This window comes from Rana temporaria, chromosome 3 (assembly GCF_905171775.1).
Source record: "Rana temporaria chromosome 3, aRanTem1.1, whole genome shotgun sequence".
Taxonomy (NCBI): domain Eukaryota; kingdom Metazoa; phylum Chordata; class Amphibia; order Anura; family Ranidae; genus Rana; species Rana temporaria.
Window position 1 is genome coordinate 8127532 of NC_053491.1, and position 16504 is coordinate 8144035.

The following is a 16504-nucleotide window of genomic DNA, read 5'->3' on the forward strand; positions in this document are numbered from 1 at the left end:
ATTCGCTGAGCGCCGCCATTACTAGTAAAAAAAAAATATATATATTAATAAAAATGCAATAAAAGTATCTCCTATTTTGTAAACGCTATAAATTTTGCGCAAACCAATCAATAAAGGCTTATTGCGATTTGTTTTTGTTTTTTTAACAAAAATATGTAGAAGAATACGTTTCGGCCTAAACTGAGGAAGAAACATGTTTTTTTTATATATTTTTGGGGGATATTTATTACAGCAAAAAGTAAAAAATATTGAATTTTTTTCAAAATTGTCGCTCTATTTTTGTTTAGCAAAAATAAAAACCGCAGAGGTGATCAAATACCACCAAAAGAAATCTCTATTTGTGGGAAAAAAAGACGTCCATTTTGTTTGGGAGCCACGTCGCACGACCGCGCAATTGTCAGTTAAAGCGACGCAGTGCCGAATCGCAAAAAGGGACACCTGCATATTGGTCCGGGTCTTAAGTGGTTGTTCTTCGTCTTCGTCTTCGTCTTCGTTCCCGAACCTTTCCCAGATCAGCCGAGCTGTCCCCGAGTATTTGAAGCTCTCCGGCGCCCCACCTCTGGCCACATGCGGTATTACATGCCATAGAAGTCAATGTAAAAGCAAATTATATTAGTTTCCATAGACTTGTATGGGGAAACTCGCTTTGATATGCGAGTGCTTTGGATTACAAGCATTCTCCTGGAACAGATTATGTTTGTAATCCAAGATTCGACTGTATATATGGGCATATCTGTTCTGCAGTGGTTACTGGGCTGCTTTTAAACTGATCCGCAGGTCCAGCGCAGCGAGCCATTGACTCTTGTTACCTGCGGGTTTGGTGAACTTACAGAAAGTGAACTCCTCCTGCAGGATATAATAGAAGTCTATGGAAAAGTGCAGCTAATCCTCAGGAAAGCCACTGGACTGCGCCCCACGATAAACCGCAGCACATCAGTGTGAAAGCAGCCTTGGGTCCCATTCACACGATCAGTCTGATCCAATTGGACCCTCCATTTACCTCCTATGGAGCGTCAGATGTAAACGGACTTCGTTTACACCCGCCTATCTCCAATCCGATCCACACAACACAAGGGGATCCATCCCCTTCCATCTGCGAGGATTAGATTGGAGGGGCCATAGAGTGCGCCGTGTCCCCTCTGCCTATGCAAAGTGAACAAGGACCTGTAATCCGGCCCCCCTCCACTGGCCCATGAACGCTTACTAAAAGGCTTAAGTGGACCCTCACTCTTCAAAAGATTGGGCACCCCCGATTTACTCCATATAGACTGATTTTACTATTTGGCTGCCCAATGACCGGGCCACTTTCTCCTCGGTTCATGGACGGACACAGCAGCATTGACCTTAGGGTTATATATCCTTCCTTTCAGGAGAGACTTGGGCAGAAAAAACAGCACTTCAAGTGTTAAAACACTTCTCTAAGTACAGAACCTCCCAGGGGGGGCAGGACCCCCAGGTATATCCCTCTCTCTGCGTCATGCAGCCCCAGTTTTTTTTTTCTGCCTAGCGTTAGGAGAAGACATGGCTCCTCTGGGCCCATGTGCTCTGGAGTTTTTTTTCTACAATTTTTTTTTTTTTTCGCTTTTATTTCATATTTTCCTGCATTTTTGGATCCTGGGATCTACAATCAACTGCCGACTGGGTGACAGGCTGGATCCTCGATCCTTGTAGTCCCCCCATGTTCGGCCATCGAGCATGTCCTGGCCTTTAGCTACGCGCTGGGCCGTCCACGACATGGCCCGTTGCTCCAGGGGTGGCCGGTGAGCTATGCGCTCCAGGGCACACATATGACCGGCCTCTATGGCCGAGTCGCAGTGTGCCGGGCCGACAGCCATGCCGTGACTGCTGCGGACGTTGGGTCTGTCTGGAATGCCTCCAGCCGGTGGTCGCAGGACCGGTAAGTAGTATCCCCTTGCCTTGGCATGGTGGTTCGGCTGGTGCATTCCTGGGGTGGTCGATCGAGGGTCTGCCCTGCTTTCCTCTCTCCCTCCTTCCCCGCTTTCTGGGTGACGGCCATGAGGTAGGGGGTCCGCCTGGGGGGCTCCGTTTTCTACCAGGGGGCAGGGTCATTTGGGGAGTTTCTGTTGCCATTACGATCTAAAAAAAGTAAACGCAATTATTTGATAATAAATGGCTTCAGCCAAACACTAACCATGAGTGAAAGAAAAGTGGGATGGGCTTGCAAGCCCCCTATGTGTTATCAATAAAGTTAAGCAAAAAAAAGTTAGTTTCACCCAAGCACTTCACCCCCCCCCCCCCCAAAAATGTAAGGCCCCCATATACACATATGAACGTAAACGCACACATAAGGTTGATTGCTTTGCACATGTTACATATTGCTGCACACCAATAATTCAGTTCAATCTATACGGACGACCTATAAAATCTTTAAACCACTTCAGCCCCGGAGGATTTGGCTGCCCAATGACCGGGCCACTTTTTGCAATTCGGCACTGCGTCGATTTAACAGACAATTGCGCGGTCGTGTGACATCTTTTTTTCCCCCCACAAATAGAGCTTTCTTTTGGTGGTATTTGATCACCACTGCGTGTTTTTTTTTTTTTTTTTTGGCTATAGACAAAAATGAAATAACAATTTAAAAAAAAAAGCAATATTTTGTAAGTTTTGCTATAATAAATGTCGTCAATTTAAAAAAAAAAAAAGGCAAGTTTAGGCCGATGCGATTTTTTATTTTTACCAAAAAGAATACGTAATAAGCATATATTGGTTTGCGTAAAAGTTATAGCGTCTACAAAATAGGGGATAGTTTTAGGTGAAGGGAGGTCAAACGTGCAGGGGGCTGTGGTGTGAAGGGGGGGGGGCAGGGGGCTGTGGTGTGAAGCGGTTGAGAGGGATGTGGTGTGAGGGGGGTCAGAGGTGCAGGGGGCTGTGATGTGTAATACGGATGGGGGGCAAAGGTGTGAAGGGGGGCAGAGGTGCAGGGGGCTGTGATGTGTAATAGGGGTAGGGGGACCAAAGGTGCAGGGGGCTGTAATGGGGGTAGGGGGACAGGGCTGTGATGTGAAGGGGTTGGGCTGCAGGGGGCTGTGGTGTGAAGGGGGCCCAAGGGGGGCTGTGGTGTGAAGGGGGGCTGTGGTGTCAGGTGGGGCCAGAGGCACAGGAGGCTGTGGTGTCAGGGGGGGCCAGAGGCACAAGAGGCTGTGGTGTCAGGGGGGGCCAGAGGCACAAGAGGCTGTGGTGTCAGGGGGGGCCAGAGGCGCAGGAGGCTGTGGTGTCGGGGGGGGGGCCAGAGGCACAGGAGACTGTGGTGTCGGGGGGGGGGGGGGCCAGAGGCACAGGAGACTGTGGTGTCGGGGGGGGGGGGCAGAGGCACAGGAGACTGTGGTGTCGGGGGGGGCCAGAGGCACAGGAGACTGTGGTGTCGGGGGGGGGGGGCCAGAGGCACAGGAGGCTGTGGTGTCGGGGGGGCCAGAGGCACAGGAGACTGTGGTGTCGGGGGGGGGGGCCAGAGGCACAGGAGACTGTGGTGTCGGGGGGGGGGGGCCAGAGGCACAGGAGACTGTGGTGTCGGGGGGGGGGGCCAGAGGCACAGGAGACTGTGGGGTCGGGGGGGGGGGGGGGGGCAGAGGCACAGGAGACTGTGGTGTCGGGGGGGGGGGGGGGGGGCCAGAGGCACAGGAGACTGTGGTGTCGGGGGGGGGGGGGCAGAGGCACAGGAGACTGGTGTCGGGGGGGGGGGGGGGGCCAGAGGCACAGGAGACTGTGGTGTCGGGGGGGGGGGGGCCAGAGGCACAGGAGACTGTGGTGTCGGGGGGGGGGGGGGGCCAGAGGCACAGGAGACTGTGGTGTCGGGGGGGGGGGGCCAGAGGCACAGGAGACTGTGGTGTCGGGGGGGGGGGGGGGCAGAGGCACAGGAGACTGTGGTGTCGGGGGGGGCCAGAGGCACAGGAGGCTGTGGTGTCGGGGGGGGGGGGGGGGGCAGAGGCACAGGAGGCTGTGGTGTCGGGGGGGGGGGGGGCCAGAGGCACAGGAGGCTGTGGTGTCGGGGGGGGGCCAGAGGCACAGGAGGCTGTGGTGTCGGGGGGGGGCCAGAGGCACAGGAGGCTGTGGTGTCGGGGGGGGGCCAGAGGCACAGGAGGCTGTGGTGTCGGGGGGGGCCAGAGGCACAGGAGGCTGTGGTGTCGGGGGGGGGGGCCAGAGGCACAGGAGGCTGTGGTGTCGGGGGGGGGGGCCAGAGGCACAGGAGGCTGTGGTGTCGGGGGGGGCCAGAGGCACAGGAGGCTGTGGTGTCGGGGGGGGGCAGAGGCACAGGGGGCTGTGGTGTCGGGGGGGGGGGGGCCAGAGGCACAGGGGGCTGTGGTGTCAAGGGGGGGGCAAGAGGCACAGGGGGCTGTGGTGTCGGGGGGGCAGAGGCACAGGAGGCTGTGGTGTCGGGGGGGCATAGGCACAGGGGGCTGTGTTGGGGGGGGGGGGGGCAGAGGCGCAAGGGGCTGTGGTGTCTAAGGGGGCCAGGGGTGAAGGGGTTGTGGGTTAATATTTTACTGATTTGACCTCTGTGAATTTTATTTCGCTACCCTTGCTCTAGACAGATGGATGGATTTGCTGTCATGAGTTTAGGCTTTTTTATGCCAGATAGCCGACATGGACAGCAGGCTAAATTTTATTTTTTTGTTTTCAAAAGCGGATTTCCCTTTATGTACCTACCAATCCTTTATGACTAAAGCTTTAACAGCGATTCAATGTTTTTCACACAGGTGAGGTCGCCAATGTCAGTGGAATAGACGCCATGAATCCGTCCTCTAGAGATGAATTTACAGAATTTGGAAGGTTGTTGAAGGAGAAGATCACACAGTACGAGAAATCCCTCTATTACCCAACGTTCCTAGAAGCACTATTGCGAGACATTTGCATCTCATGTACGTAAAAGTATCACATCCTGGGCTGAGGTTGGCAGAATTGGAACTTTTTGGTGGGTAGGGGGGGCTTTGATCGTGGCATGCACCCAACATGGGAGTTATAGTATCCCATCATTGATGTCGGTGGGAGGAATAGTGTCCCATCATTGATGTCAGTGGGAGGAATAGTGTCCCACCATTGGTGTCAGTGGGAGGAATAGTGTCCCATCATTGGTGTCGATGGGAGGAATAGTGTCCCATCATTGGTGTCGATGGGAGGAATAGTGTCCCATCATTGGTGTCGATGGGAGGAATAGTGTCCCATCATTGGTGTCGATGGGAGGAATAGTGTCCCATCATTGGTGTCAGTGGGAGGAATAGTGTCCCATCATTGGTGTCCGTGGGAGGAATAGTGTCTCATCATTGGTATCAGTGGGAGGAATAGTGTCTCATCATTGGTATCAGTGGGAGGAATAGTGTCCCATCATTGGTGTCAGTGGGAGGAATAGTGTCCCATCATTGGTGTCAGTGGGAGGAATAGTGTCCCATCATTGGTGTCAGTGGGAGGGGAGACATAGACAGGTACTCTGTGCCCATACAGGACATCGCTGTTAACGAAAATAAAAAAAATCCATGAACTATTCTGACCAGAATCGCACAGGTCCAAGTAAACAATACCCCTCCCCCGTCACGAAGGAATCAACCTGCCTATTTCTGCATTGGTATGTTTTATGAGTTATTGCATATTTGTATATATTTTATGAAGTCTCTTTACTAACTGAAGCGACTTTGTCTTGCAGTGGAAGTAGATGACTTGAAGAAAGTATCAAATGCGGTATCAGTTCTGTGCAGCGAGAAACAGAAACAAGAAAAGGTGAGGCTTAAGTCTTAACAGGGTTTCCCAGGGGACTCCCTTTGCGGGGGTATTCCCCGGGGACTCCCTTTTTGGGGGGGGGTTTCCCCGGGGACTCCCTTTGCGGGGGGGTTTCCCCGGGGGACTCCTTTTGCGAGGGCTTTCCCCGGGGACTCCCTTTGCGGGGGTTTCCCCGGGGACTCCCTTTGGGGGGGGGTTTCCCCGGGGACTCCCTTTGGAGGGGTTACCCCGGGGACTCCCTTTGCGGGGGGGTTACCCCGGGGACTCCTTTTGCGGGGGGTTTCCCCGGGGACTCCCTTTTGCGGGGGGGTATCCCCGGGGACTCCCTTTGCGAAGGGGGGTTTCCCCGGGGACTCCCTTTGCAGGGGGGGAGTATCCCCGGGGACTCCCTTTGCGGGGGGGTTTCCCCGGGGACTCCCTTTGCGGAGACCACTTTTATCAGAAAGAGAACCGCTGTCTCTTGAAGAGGATATCGGTGTTATGGTACTGGCTGCTACCATAACAACGGTATTCCTCTTCAAAGAGGACGTATATAGTCGTCCAGCGGGAAGCAAGTGGTTAAATATGAGATCCGGGGGTTAAAAATACGTCACATCTCATATTTACACTAAAATGCAATAAAAACAAAAATTGTCGTTTGGAAGAAAAAAAAAATGCAAAATCTTTTTTTCCCCTATAAATGAGCAATAGGCGGAAGTGACGTTTTGGCACCGCTGCAATGATATGGAGATTGATGGGGGGGGCATCTTTTCCTCACTGGTCTCCATACCCAGCCAGCAAGAGGACCCGATCGCCTCCGCCGCTGCCTTCTCCAGCCACTGATAAAAGTGATCTTGCGGCAAATCCGCCGCAGAGACCACTATTATCGGAAACCGAACTACCGGCTGAAGGGGAGGATACCTGGATTATGGTAGCCGATGCCATAACAGAGAATATACCTCTTCAATCAGCCAACGTATATTGGCGTGTGGCGGTTCAGAAGTGATAAAGTAGCACAGTGACGAATAGCAAACATTGGCCTGGTCATGAGGGGGGGGGGGGGAAAACCTTATTCTGGTTAGAATGTTTTAGTTTCTTGTCTACACTGAACAATGCGACGCGACGACGTTGCTGCCTTATCATGCGAGAGCGTCGCTGTTCTCGGCAGATACTCCCCATCTTGTCCTATCAGCCCTCAGACTGCTGACACAGGACAGATAATGACAGCCTGGAACGTCTGATAGGACTGGAGGAGTCCCTCCCGCCGTCATCTGGTGCTACTCCGGGCTCTCCCATGCCATCGGGGGGCCCGGAGAGCGAATCGGCCGGCGCTGGCTGGGGAAGCAGAGAGATGACTGATGACCAGATGGTCACCAGTCATCTCTATGACCGTCGGAGGCCCGGACGCGACGTTATGACGTCACGCCCGGTACCCGGAAGTAAACAAAGCCGCAATCGCGGCTGTCGGTGTGAGATCGGTGAATGTTTTTTCACCGATTTCATGCTTGTAAGCCTGGAGGAGAGATCTAAGGTCTTATTGACCACCCCACATCTCTCCATAAAGAGGACCTGTCACAGTGATTCCTATTACAAGGGATGTTTACATTCCTTGTAATAGGAAATAAAAGTGATCAATAAAAGTGTAAAAATAAGTAAAATATTTTTTTTTTTTTTTTTTAACCACTTTAGCCCCGGGCCTGTTTTTCAGAGTCGGTGTTTACGAGACAAAACCATTTTTTTTTGCTAGAAAATTACTTAAAACCCCCAAACATTATATATTTTTTTTTCTAACACCCTAGAGAATAAAATGGAAGTCATTGCAATACTTTTTGTCACACCGTATTTGCGCAGCGGTCTTACAAGCGCACTTTTTTTGGAAAAAATTCACTTTTTTAAATGAAAAAATAAGACGACAATAAATTTGGCCCAATTTTTTTATATATTGTGAAAGATAATGTTACGCCGAGTAAAATGATACCCAACATGTCACGCTTAAAAATTTCGCCCGCTCGTGGCATGGCGTCAAACTTTTACCCTTAAAAATCTTGATAGGCGACGTTTAAAAAATTCTACAGGTTGCATTTTTTGAGTTACAGAGTAGATCTAGGGCTAGAATTATTGCTCTCGCTCTAACGATCGCGGCGATACCTCACTTGTGCGGTTTGAATACCGTTTTCATATGTCGGCGCTACTCGCGTATACGTTCGCTTCTACGCGCGAGCTCGTCGGGACGGGGCGCTTTAAAAAAAATTTTTTTTGCTTTTCGCATTTATTTTTATTTATTTTACAATTTTTAACACTGAAAAAAAAAAAAAAAAAATTATTACTTTTATGTAAACATCCCTTGTAATAGAAAAAAGCATGACAGGTCCTCTTAAATATGGGATCTGGGGTCAAAAAGACCTCAGATCTCATATTTAGGCTTAAATGCAAAAAAAAAAAAAAACAATTTGGAAATGTCATTTTTTCAAATGACAAAAAAAAAAATGTTTCTTTAAGACGCTGGGCGGGACTGACGTTTTGACGTCACTTCCGCCCAGCGGAGCTATGGGGACGGGCGAAGGTGATTTTTCCTTCAGTCTCGTCCCCGCTCAGCTGCCGGATGGTCGCGATCTCCTCCGCCGCTACCGACGGCTCCGGTAAGCGGCGGAGGGCGCGGAACAGCGGCGGGAGGCCCCTCTCCCGCCACCGATAACAGGGATCTCGCGGCGGATTCGCCGCGGAGACCGCCATTATCGTTAACACGGCCGCCCACAGAAGAGATGAATATCTCGATTGTGGCAGCAGCTGCTACCGTTACCGAGATATTCATCTCTAAAGTGATGACGTTTAACGGCGGTGGGCGGTCGGCAAGTAGTTAAAACGCCCCTATACCCGGTAGCTCGCGCTCAGAAGCGAACACGCATGCAAGTCCCGCCCACATATGTAAACGCCGTTCAAACCCCACATGTGAGGTATCGTCACGTGCGTTGGAGCGTGTGCAACAATTCTAGCACTAGACCTGTAACTCGAAAATGGTAACCTGTAAAAAATGTTATGGCGTCGCCTATGGAGATTTTTAAGTACCGAAGTTTGGCGCCATTCTACGAGTGTGCGCAATTTTTAAAGCGTGACATGTAAGGTACTGTATTTATTGGCGTATAACACTCACTTTTTTACCCTGAAAATAGAGTGTAAACTGTGCCTGGGTGTTCTAATACGCAGGGGGCTGTGGAAAGTTTTTTCCTGAAACTTCCCTCTTAAAGTTAGGGTGCGTGTTATACGCCGATAAATACAGTATCTATTTACTCGGCGTAACATCATCTTTCACATTATGCAAAAAAATTGGGCTAACTTTACTGTTTTGTTATTTTTTTAATTCATGAAACTGTTTTTTTCCCCCCAAAAAATGGTGTTTGAAAAATTATTGCGCAAATACCGTGCGAGAAAAACAGTTGCAATGACCGCCATTTTATTCCCTAGGATGGATGCTGAATAAAAATATATAATGTTTGGGGGTTCTGATTAATTTTCTAGCAAAAAAATTGTGATTTTAACAGAGAAGTGCCAAAATAGGCCCGATTGTCAAGGGGTTGTAAACGAGGTTTGCATTCTATGCATTAACCGCTTAACGCTCGCCGCGGGTACATATACGTCCACAGAATGGCACGTACAGGCAGATGGGTGTACATGTACGTCCCTGCCTTTCCGATCGGGACCCCACCCCCCCACCACACCCCCCCCGGTACATGCGGCGGTCGGAAATCGTCGGGGTGCGATCTGGGGTGAGGGGGGGGCGGCTATTCGTTTCTAGCCGCTCCGTCGCGATCGCTCCCCGGAGCTGAAGAACGCGGAGAGCCGTATGTAAACACGGCTTCCCCGTGCTTCACTGTGGCGGCTGCATCGATCGTGTCATCCCTTTTTATAGGGATCCACAATCGATGACGTCAGACCTACAGCCACACCCCCCTACAGTTGTAAACACACACTAGGTGAACCCTAACTCCTTCAGCGCCCCCTGTGGTTAACTCCCAAACTGCAATTGTCATTTTCACAATAAACAATGCATTTTAACCCCCCTGGCGGTAACCCCGAGCGTGACTCGGGTTGGATTTTTTCTGCTGCGATCGGTATCCCCGAGTCACGCTCGGGGTAGATATGCAGAGCCTGCAGCGTGCGCTGGCTTACCTTGTCCTGGATCCAGCGATGTCACCGCGCTGTGTGAGCGTGCGGGACCTCGCTCGATTCACACAGCATCCTCCTGTGCCGCCGATCTCCGTTCCCTGCGACGTTACGACGCACGGGAGCGGAGATCGGCGCCAAATTCAAAAACGTAAACAAACACCTTACAGTATACTGTAATCTATAGATTACAGTACTGTATGTAAAAAATACACACCCCCCTTGTCCCTAGTGGTCTGCCCAGTGTCATGCATGTACTTTTATATAGTAAAAAACTTTCTTTCTCCCTGCAAACTGTAGATTGTCCATAGCAACCAAAAGTGTCCCTTTATGTCAAAAATGGTTTTAGATCGGCTAAAAAACAGCAATAATAAATTATAATCACTTGCAGAATTGTGCGATAGCGATTTGTGGGGAAATTCGTCATAAAAAAAAAAAAATCACAGCGACAATTCTGCAACTCCGCAAATTTCAGTGATTTTGAGTTGATTACATTATTGAATAATTTTTATTAGAATTATATTATTATTTGTTATAATTATTTATTATATTATAATTTATCATTTTGTTTTTAAAAAAATGTCATACCCGGGATGCCTACTAGACTCTTGTTTGGTCAGATTTAAGTGAGTTATTCCTAAAAATTACATGCCTACAGTATAAAACGCCAAATTTCCATGCAAATAATTGTACCGCTTTTGGTACGTAATTCCAGACAGAATCATACCGCCAGGGAGGTTAAATGCATTTTTTGCTGTGAAAATGACAATGGTCCCAAAAATGTGCCAAAATTGTCCGAAGTGTCCGGCATAATGTCGCAGTCACGAAAAAATCTCTGATCGCCCCCATTAGTAGTAAAAAAAAAAAAAAAATGCAATGAAACTATCCCCTATTTTGTAAACGCTATAAATTTTGCGCAAACCAATCGATAAACGCTTATTGCGGTTTTTTTTTTTTTAATACCAAAAATATGTAGAAGAATATGTATCGGCCTAAACTGAGGGAAAAAAACGGTTTTTATATATTTTTGGGGGATATTTATTATAGCAAAAAGTAAATAATATTGCATTTTTTTCAAAATTGTCGCTCTATTTTTGTTTATAGCGCAAAAAATAAACGCAGAGGTGATCAAATACCACCAAAAGAAAGCTCTATTTGTGGGGAAAAAAGGACGCCAATTTTGTTTGGGAGCCACGTCGCACAATTGTCAGTTAAAGCGACGCAGTGCCGGATCGCAAAACCTGGCCTGGGCATTTAGCTGCATTTTGGTCCAGGGGCTTAAGTGGTTAAATTGAATAAAAATAATTTTACTAGAGTCGTTCTGATATGTCCTATTTTTTTTTCCTAGCAAAATAAAGCCAAGAAGAAGAAGAAAGGCGTAGTTCCCGGCGGCGGGATGAAGGCCACCATGAAGGATGATCTATTAGATTACGGCGGCGTGGATGAGGGATATAGAGAATTTGAAGATTTCATGTGAGACTCGCTTCATGTTCACCGCTCAGACCAAGAAGAGAATCTTCTCCCCTCCCCCCTCCTCTCTTCAAGACTCTGCCAAATGCTACAGTGGAAGAATTCAGTCCCTTCACCCAGCCTGCAAATGTGATTGGGTGAATCCAGATACTACGGGGGTTCTGATAAAACCCATCCTCACACCCTGCATACATACTTTATTGCTTGTGCACTATATAATCCCGGGCCTGTGATCTTTCTGCTCTGGTTGTGGCATGCATTGTATTTGCTGTGCCATGTTGCAAACAGAGCGGCTTTTTTTTTTTGCGGCTTCCACGCCTCGTTTTGCCCCCACATACAGGGAGAAATGGCGGCACAACTTTCTCCACCCCCCCGCTACTTTTTTTTGGCTTCCTCGCCTCTGTCCTGCCCCAACATACAGGGAGAAATGGCGGCACAACTTTCTCCACCCCCTCTGCTACTTTTTTTGGCTGCCTCGCCTCTGTCCTGCCCCAACATACAGGGAGAAATGGCGGCACAACTTTCTCCACCCCCTCTGCTACTTTTTTTGGCTGCCTCGCCTCTGTCCTGCCCCAACATACAGGGAGAAATGGCGGCACAACTCTTTCTCCGCGCCCCTCGCTACCTATTTTTTTTTGCTTCCTCGCCTCTGTCCTGCCCCAACATAAAGGGAGAAATGGCGACACAACTCTTTCTCCCTCCCCCGCTACTTTTTTTTTTTTTGCTTCTTCGCCTCTGTCCTGCCCCAACATACAGGGAGAAATAGCGACACAACTCTTTCTCCGCGCCACCTATTTTTTTTTTGCTTCCTCGCCTCTGTCCTGCCCCAACATAAAGGGAGAAATGGCGACACAACTTTCTCCCTCCCTCGCTACCTATTTTTTTTTTTTTGCTTCCTCGCCTCTGTCCTGCCCCAACATAAAGGGAGAAATGGCGGCACAACTATTTCTCCGCCTCCTCCCGCTACCTATTTTTTTTTTTTTGCTTCCTCGCCTCTGTCCTGCCCCAACATAAAGGGAGAAATGGCGACACAACTCTTTCTCCGCGCCCCCCCGCTACCTATTTTTTTTTTTGTTTTGCTTCCTCGCCTCTGTCCTGCCCCAACATACAGGGAGAAATGGCGGCACAACTTTCTCCACCCCCCCGCTACTTTTTTTTTTTTTTTTCTTCTAGCGCCATTAGGTTTTACATTACATTGACTGAGCCTTGTACTGGTAAGAGCTCTGACTTTGTGCTGAAAATGTTTTTCTCCTCATCACGGCGCAGAGCTTTATCATGCGATTAAAAAAAGAGACTTCGATCCACGTGGGATTTTCTGACTGTGCAACCATGAAAAACGCCCCCCCAGGAGAGGAGCGGCAGCTGCCATTGGTGCCCCCCTCACCCAGACTTGGTCCTTGCAGAGAGAGAGACTTGAGCTGCCAGCGTAAAATGATGACTGCCGCCTACAATGCCACACGCTGAGAGATCACAATTTTTTTTTCTTTTTTGGGTTGGCTTGGTATTTATTTTAGGAGTCTATTTTTTTTGTTGCCAGCGTGATTCCAAGGTTGGTTGGATGCTTTCTAAATCTTTGCTCAGAAGTGCGCGGTCTGACCCCTCCCCTCTCTATCTTTTTTTTTGGTTTTTCCTCTTATCTTCAATTCTGCTCATTTAACGGATGAAGCTTTGCAAGCAGGTCCTTCCGTGGGAGAATTGTTATATTAACAATAAGACTGCAAATGTTTGTTTTATAAGACAACTAATTTAATAAACTCATCCTTGTGACAAGGTGGCTGCTGTGCTTTTCTCTGGGTTGGATTTTTTTTTTTCTTTTTGGGCAGAGGAAATCTTAAAAGCTAATTTTATGCTTGGACCTAAGAAGGCGCGACCTCTATGCGAAGAGAGGGGTTTGTTTGGAAACGCGACGACTTAATCTTGTAAAAAGTGACTTTTATGCAATGATTTTGTTTTATTGTGAATGTTCCATACCGGTGCGCAAAATAAATACTTTTATTCTTTGCAATCGACTAAGTTTACCACCTTGCTGACGCTAGAATATTCAAGGGAAAAAAAGACACATTGTTTTCTCTTCCGTTCATGGACGGACACAGCAGCATTGACCTTAGGGTTATATATCCTTCCCAGGGGTCAAGTCCTGGAGAAAAAAGTGTGGGAACTCCTACCCAAGATCCACTCCCCCACCAAAAAATAAATAAATGATACGCTCATATGCATAATTGCTAAAAGTAAGTTCTTTCTAAGTGCCGCGATAACTCGTGGCAGACCTCCGCAATGTCTCCTGGGAACAATGAAAAAAGCTCCCAGGAGACATTGCGGCATCGAGGAAGTGACTGAATACCCGCACACTACCCCATGAATCCATATACAGGAAGCGGCCAGTAACATAAAGGATTACTAAGGTTCACCTGCCCCTGACAGTGACTCGAGCTGGGCATTGCCGCTTAGTAAAGGATTGACTCGGGCAGCTCGGCTGCTCTAATCCTGCAAAGGGAACTGAGTTCCTGCTGTGAAAAAAGTGCAGGAACTCCGTTCCCACCCGTTCCCGCAGGACTTGAGCCCTGATCCTTCCCTTCAGGAGAGACTAGGCAGAAAAAACAGCACTTCAAGTGTTAAAACTCCCAGGGGGTGGGTACATCCCACTCTCTTGCATCATGCAGCCTCAGTTTTATTCTGCCTAGCGTTAGGAGAAGACATGGCCCTTCTGGAGCCCATGTGCTCTGAAGTTTTTTTGTGATTTTTTTCAGTTTTTATTTGGATTTTTCCTGCATTTTTGGATCCTGGGATCTACAATCAACTGCCGACTGGGTGACAGGCTGGATCTTGATCCTTGTAGTCCCCCCATGTTCGGCCATCGAGCGTGTGCCGGCCTTTAGCTAGGCCTTTCACGACATGGGGTTGGCCGGTGAGCTATATGCTACAGGGCACACATATAACCGGTCTCTATGGCTTTGTCACAGTGTGCCGGGCCGACAGCCATGCCGTATCTACCTGCAGACGTTTTCAGATGGGCTTTGTGATCTGGGACAAGACTGCTGTCATCCATACTGCAAAATAGAAACATCCGCAGTGCCTTGAAAAAGTATTCACACCCCTTGAAATTTTCCACATTTTGGGCCCAGTTCACACTGCTGCTATGTGAGAGATCGGATGTGATTCGCACCGTGGGGGGAAAATGGCATGCGATGTGATTTCAGCCATAAAGACTGTATGGCTGAATTTGCATCAAACTCGCATTAAAGGTTAATGACGCCCCCAAATCGGTTTGCATATCGCAGTGCGATCTGTAAACTCGGACAGGAATCGGATCGCGTGGGTGTGGTCTGATTCCTGTCCGCATTTGTAGATCGCACTGCGATATGTAAACTGATTTGGGGGTGTCATTAACTTTTCTCTTATCGTCCATGGACGGACACAGCCTTCAAAGTCTTGACGTATGGGTTATGTTCCTGTTCATAGGAGAGGACTAGGCAGAACATGTTCAATATTTAAATGCATGTTACTTTAACAGAGTTGAACAGCCCCGCCCAGGGGGTGGTCCCTCCGGACATAACCCTCTTCCCTGCAGTATGCAGCCTAATTTCTCTTCCGTTCATGGATGGACACAGCAGCATTGACCTTAGGGTTATATACCTTTCCTTCTAGGAGAGACTAGGCAGAAAGAAACAGCAAGTGTTAAAAACACTTCTCTCAGTACAGCACCTCCCAGGGGGCGTGTCCCCCCGGTTACATCCCACTCTCTGGAACATCCAGCCTCCGTTTTAATCTGCCTAGCGTCAGGAGAGGACATGGCCTTTCTGGAGCCCATGTGCTCTGGATGTTTTTTTTGCGAAATGTTTTTTGTTTTTGTTTTAAGATTCTTCTAACAACTGCCGGCTGTTGGATATATAGATCCTTGTAGTCTTCCCAGCCCGGCCATCGAGCGTGAGCACACCTTAGCTAAGCGCTGGGTCTGCCACGACATGACTCCTGGGGTGGCCAGTGGGCTTTTTACTCCAGGGTCCACACATGACTGGGCTGTTGCGTTGTCTCACTCACAGTGGACCGGGCCGACAGCTACTCCGTACCATCGGTTAGGGGTCTGTCAGGGACGCGACAGCATGTCCTCGCAAGTACAGATAAGTACGGTTCCTCCTGCCTGGGCAGGATGGAACAGCTGGGCATTCCTGGGATTAAGGGGTTCTCCTGTCCTCCCTTTCCCTGCTCTCTGTCGCCCTTTTTCCCCTCCTGTCCTGGGCCCACTGCGACCGAGGTGTAGCTGTGGGGGGGGGGGGGGCTCCGGGTCCCTGTGGGGTGCCGGGGTCCGCTTTCTGTGAGGGGGGGTATGTCTCCTGGGAAGTCTCTAGCACTGGCTTTCTGAACAGAGCACAGCTCACATATTTTATCCCACACACATGCTGTGTATACAAGGAAGGCGGGCATCTATGCTGAGCGGTCTCCCTCTGGGTGGTGAGTCCCCTGGGTAACCCCCCCCCCCCCTGGTCGGTGCAGCAAGGAGGGTGGAATTGAGTGTTTTTCACTTAGTCTCTGAGGGCTGTCAGTGGGTGATAATGGAGTCAGTATCTGGCCTTTCTTACCCTACATTGCCAGAGGCCGCAAACTGTGCACCTGCGGTTCCCATGGATACACTGTCGGCAGTCCTGGAATCATTTTTTGCCAGGGTGGAAGCGGCGTGCGGGTGTAAGGGGGGTAAAATGCACCCCCTCCACCCGCCATCTTCTGGGGAATGCTCTGACTCAGATTCGGGCCTGGCTGCGGCTCAGGACCCCCGGTTCTGGTATGTCAGAGGATGCAGACCAGGACCTCCCTGGTAAGGAGGACCCCTCGTCCAGGTCAGTGCAAGACAGGGCACTTGTGAGTGCACTTATTGATGCTGTGAGGGACTCTCTCAAGCTGGAAGATGCAGCTTGGACTTCCACAGAGGGGTTTTTATGTTACTTTCTTTGATAAGTTCATAGATGAGGAATGGGCTGCAGAAGTCCTTTGTGGTCCCTCAGTGCCTCACGGTCCGTTACACTTTTGAGGACAGCCTTTTGAAAAAAATGGGCTTCTCCTCCGGTGGTTGACCCCCCCGGTTGCTCGGTTAAACAAGGTAACCCCTCTCCCTATAGAAGGGACCCCTGATTTCAAGGACCATACTGATAGGAGGTCCGAGGCGGTGACC

General features: G+C 49.4%; 1 protein-coding gene across 1 annotated transcript in view; it reads left to right on the forward strand.

The window, feature by feature from the left end:
* The window catches only part of EIF3J (eukaryotic translation initiation factor 3 subunit J), a 37348-nt gene extending 25281 nt beyond the window's left edge, over nucleotides 1-12067 (forward strand). Inside the window, exons 6-8 of the mRNA XM_040342200.1 lie at nucleotides 4716-4877; nucleotides 5657-5730; nucleotides 11219-12067. Of these exons, the coding sequence (XP_040198134.1) occupies nucleotides 4716-4877; nucleotides 5657-5730; nucleotides 11219-11347 (365 nt within the window). The 3' untranslated portion in view covers nucleotides 11348-12067. The remainder of the gene's footprint in view (nucleotides 1-4715; nucleotides 4878-5656; nucleotides 5731-11218) is intronic.
* Nucleotides 12068-16504: the final 4437 nt, after the last annotated feature.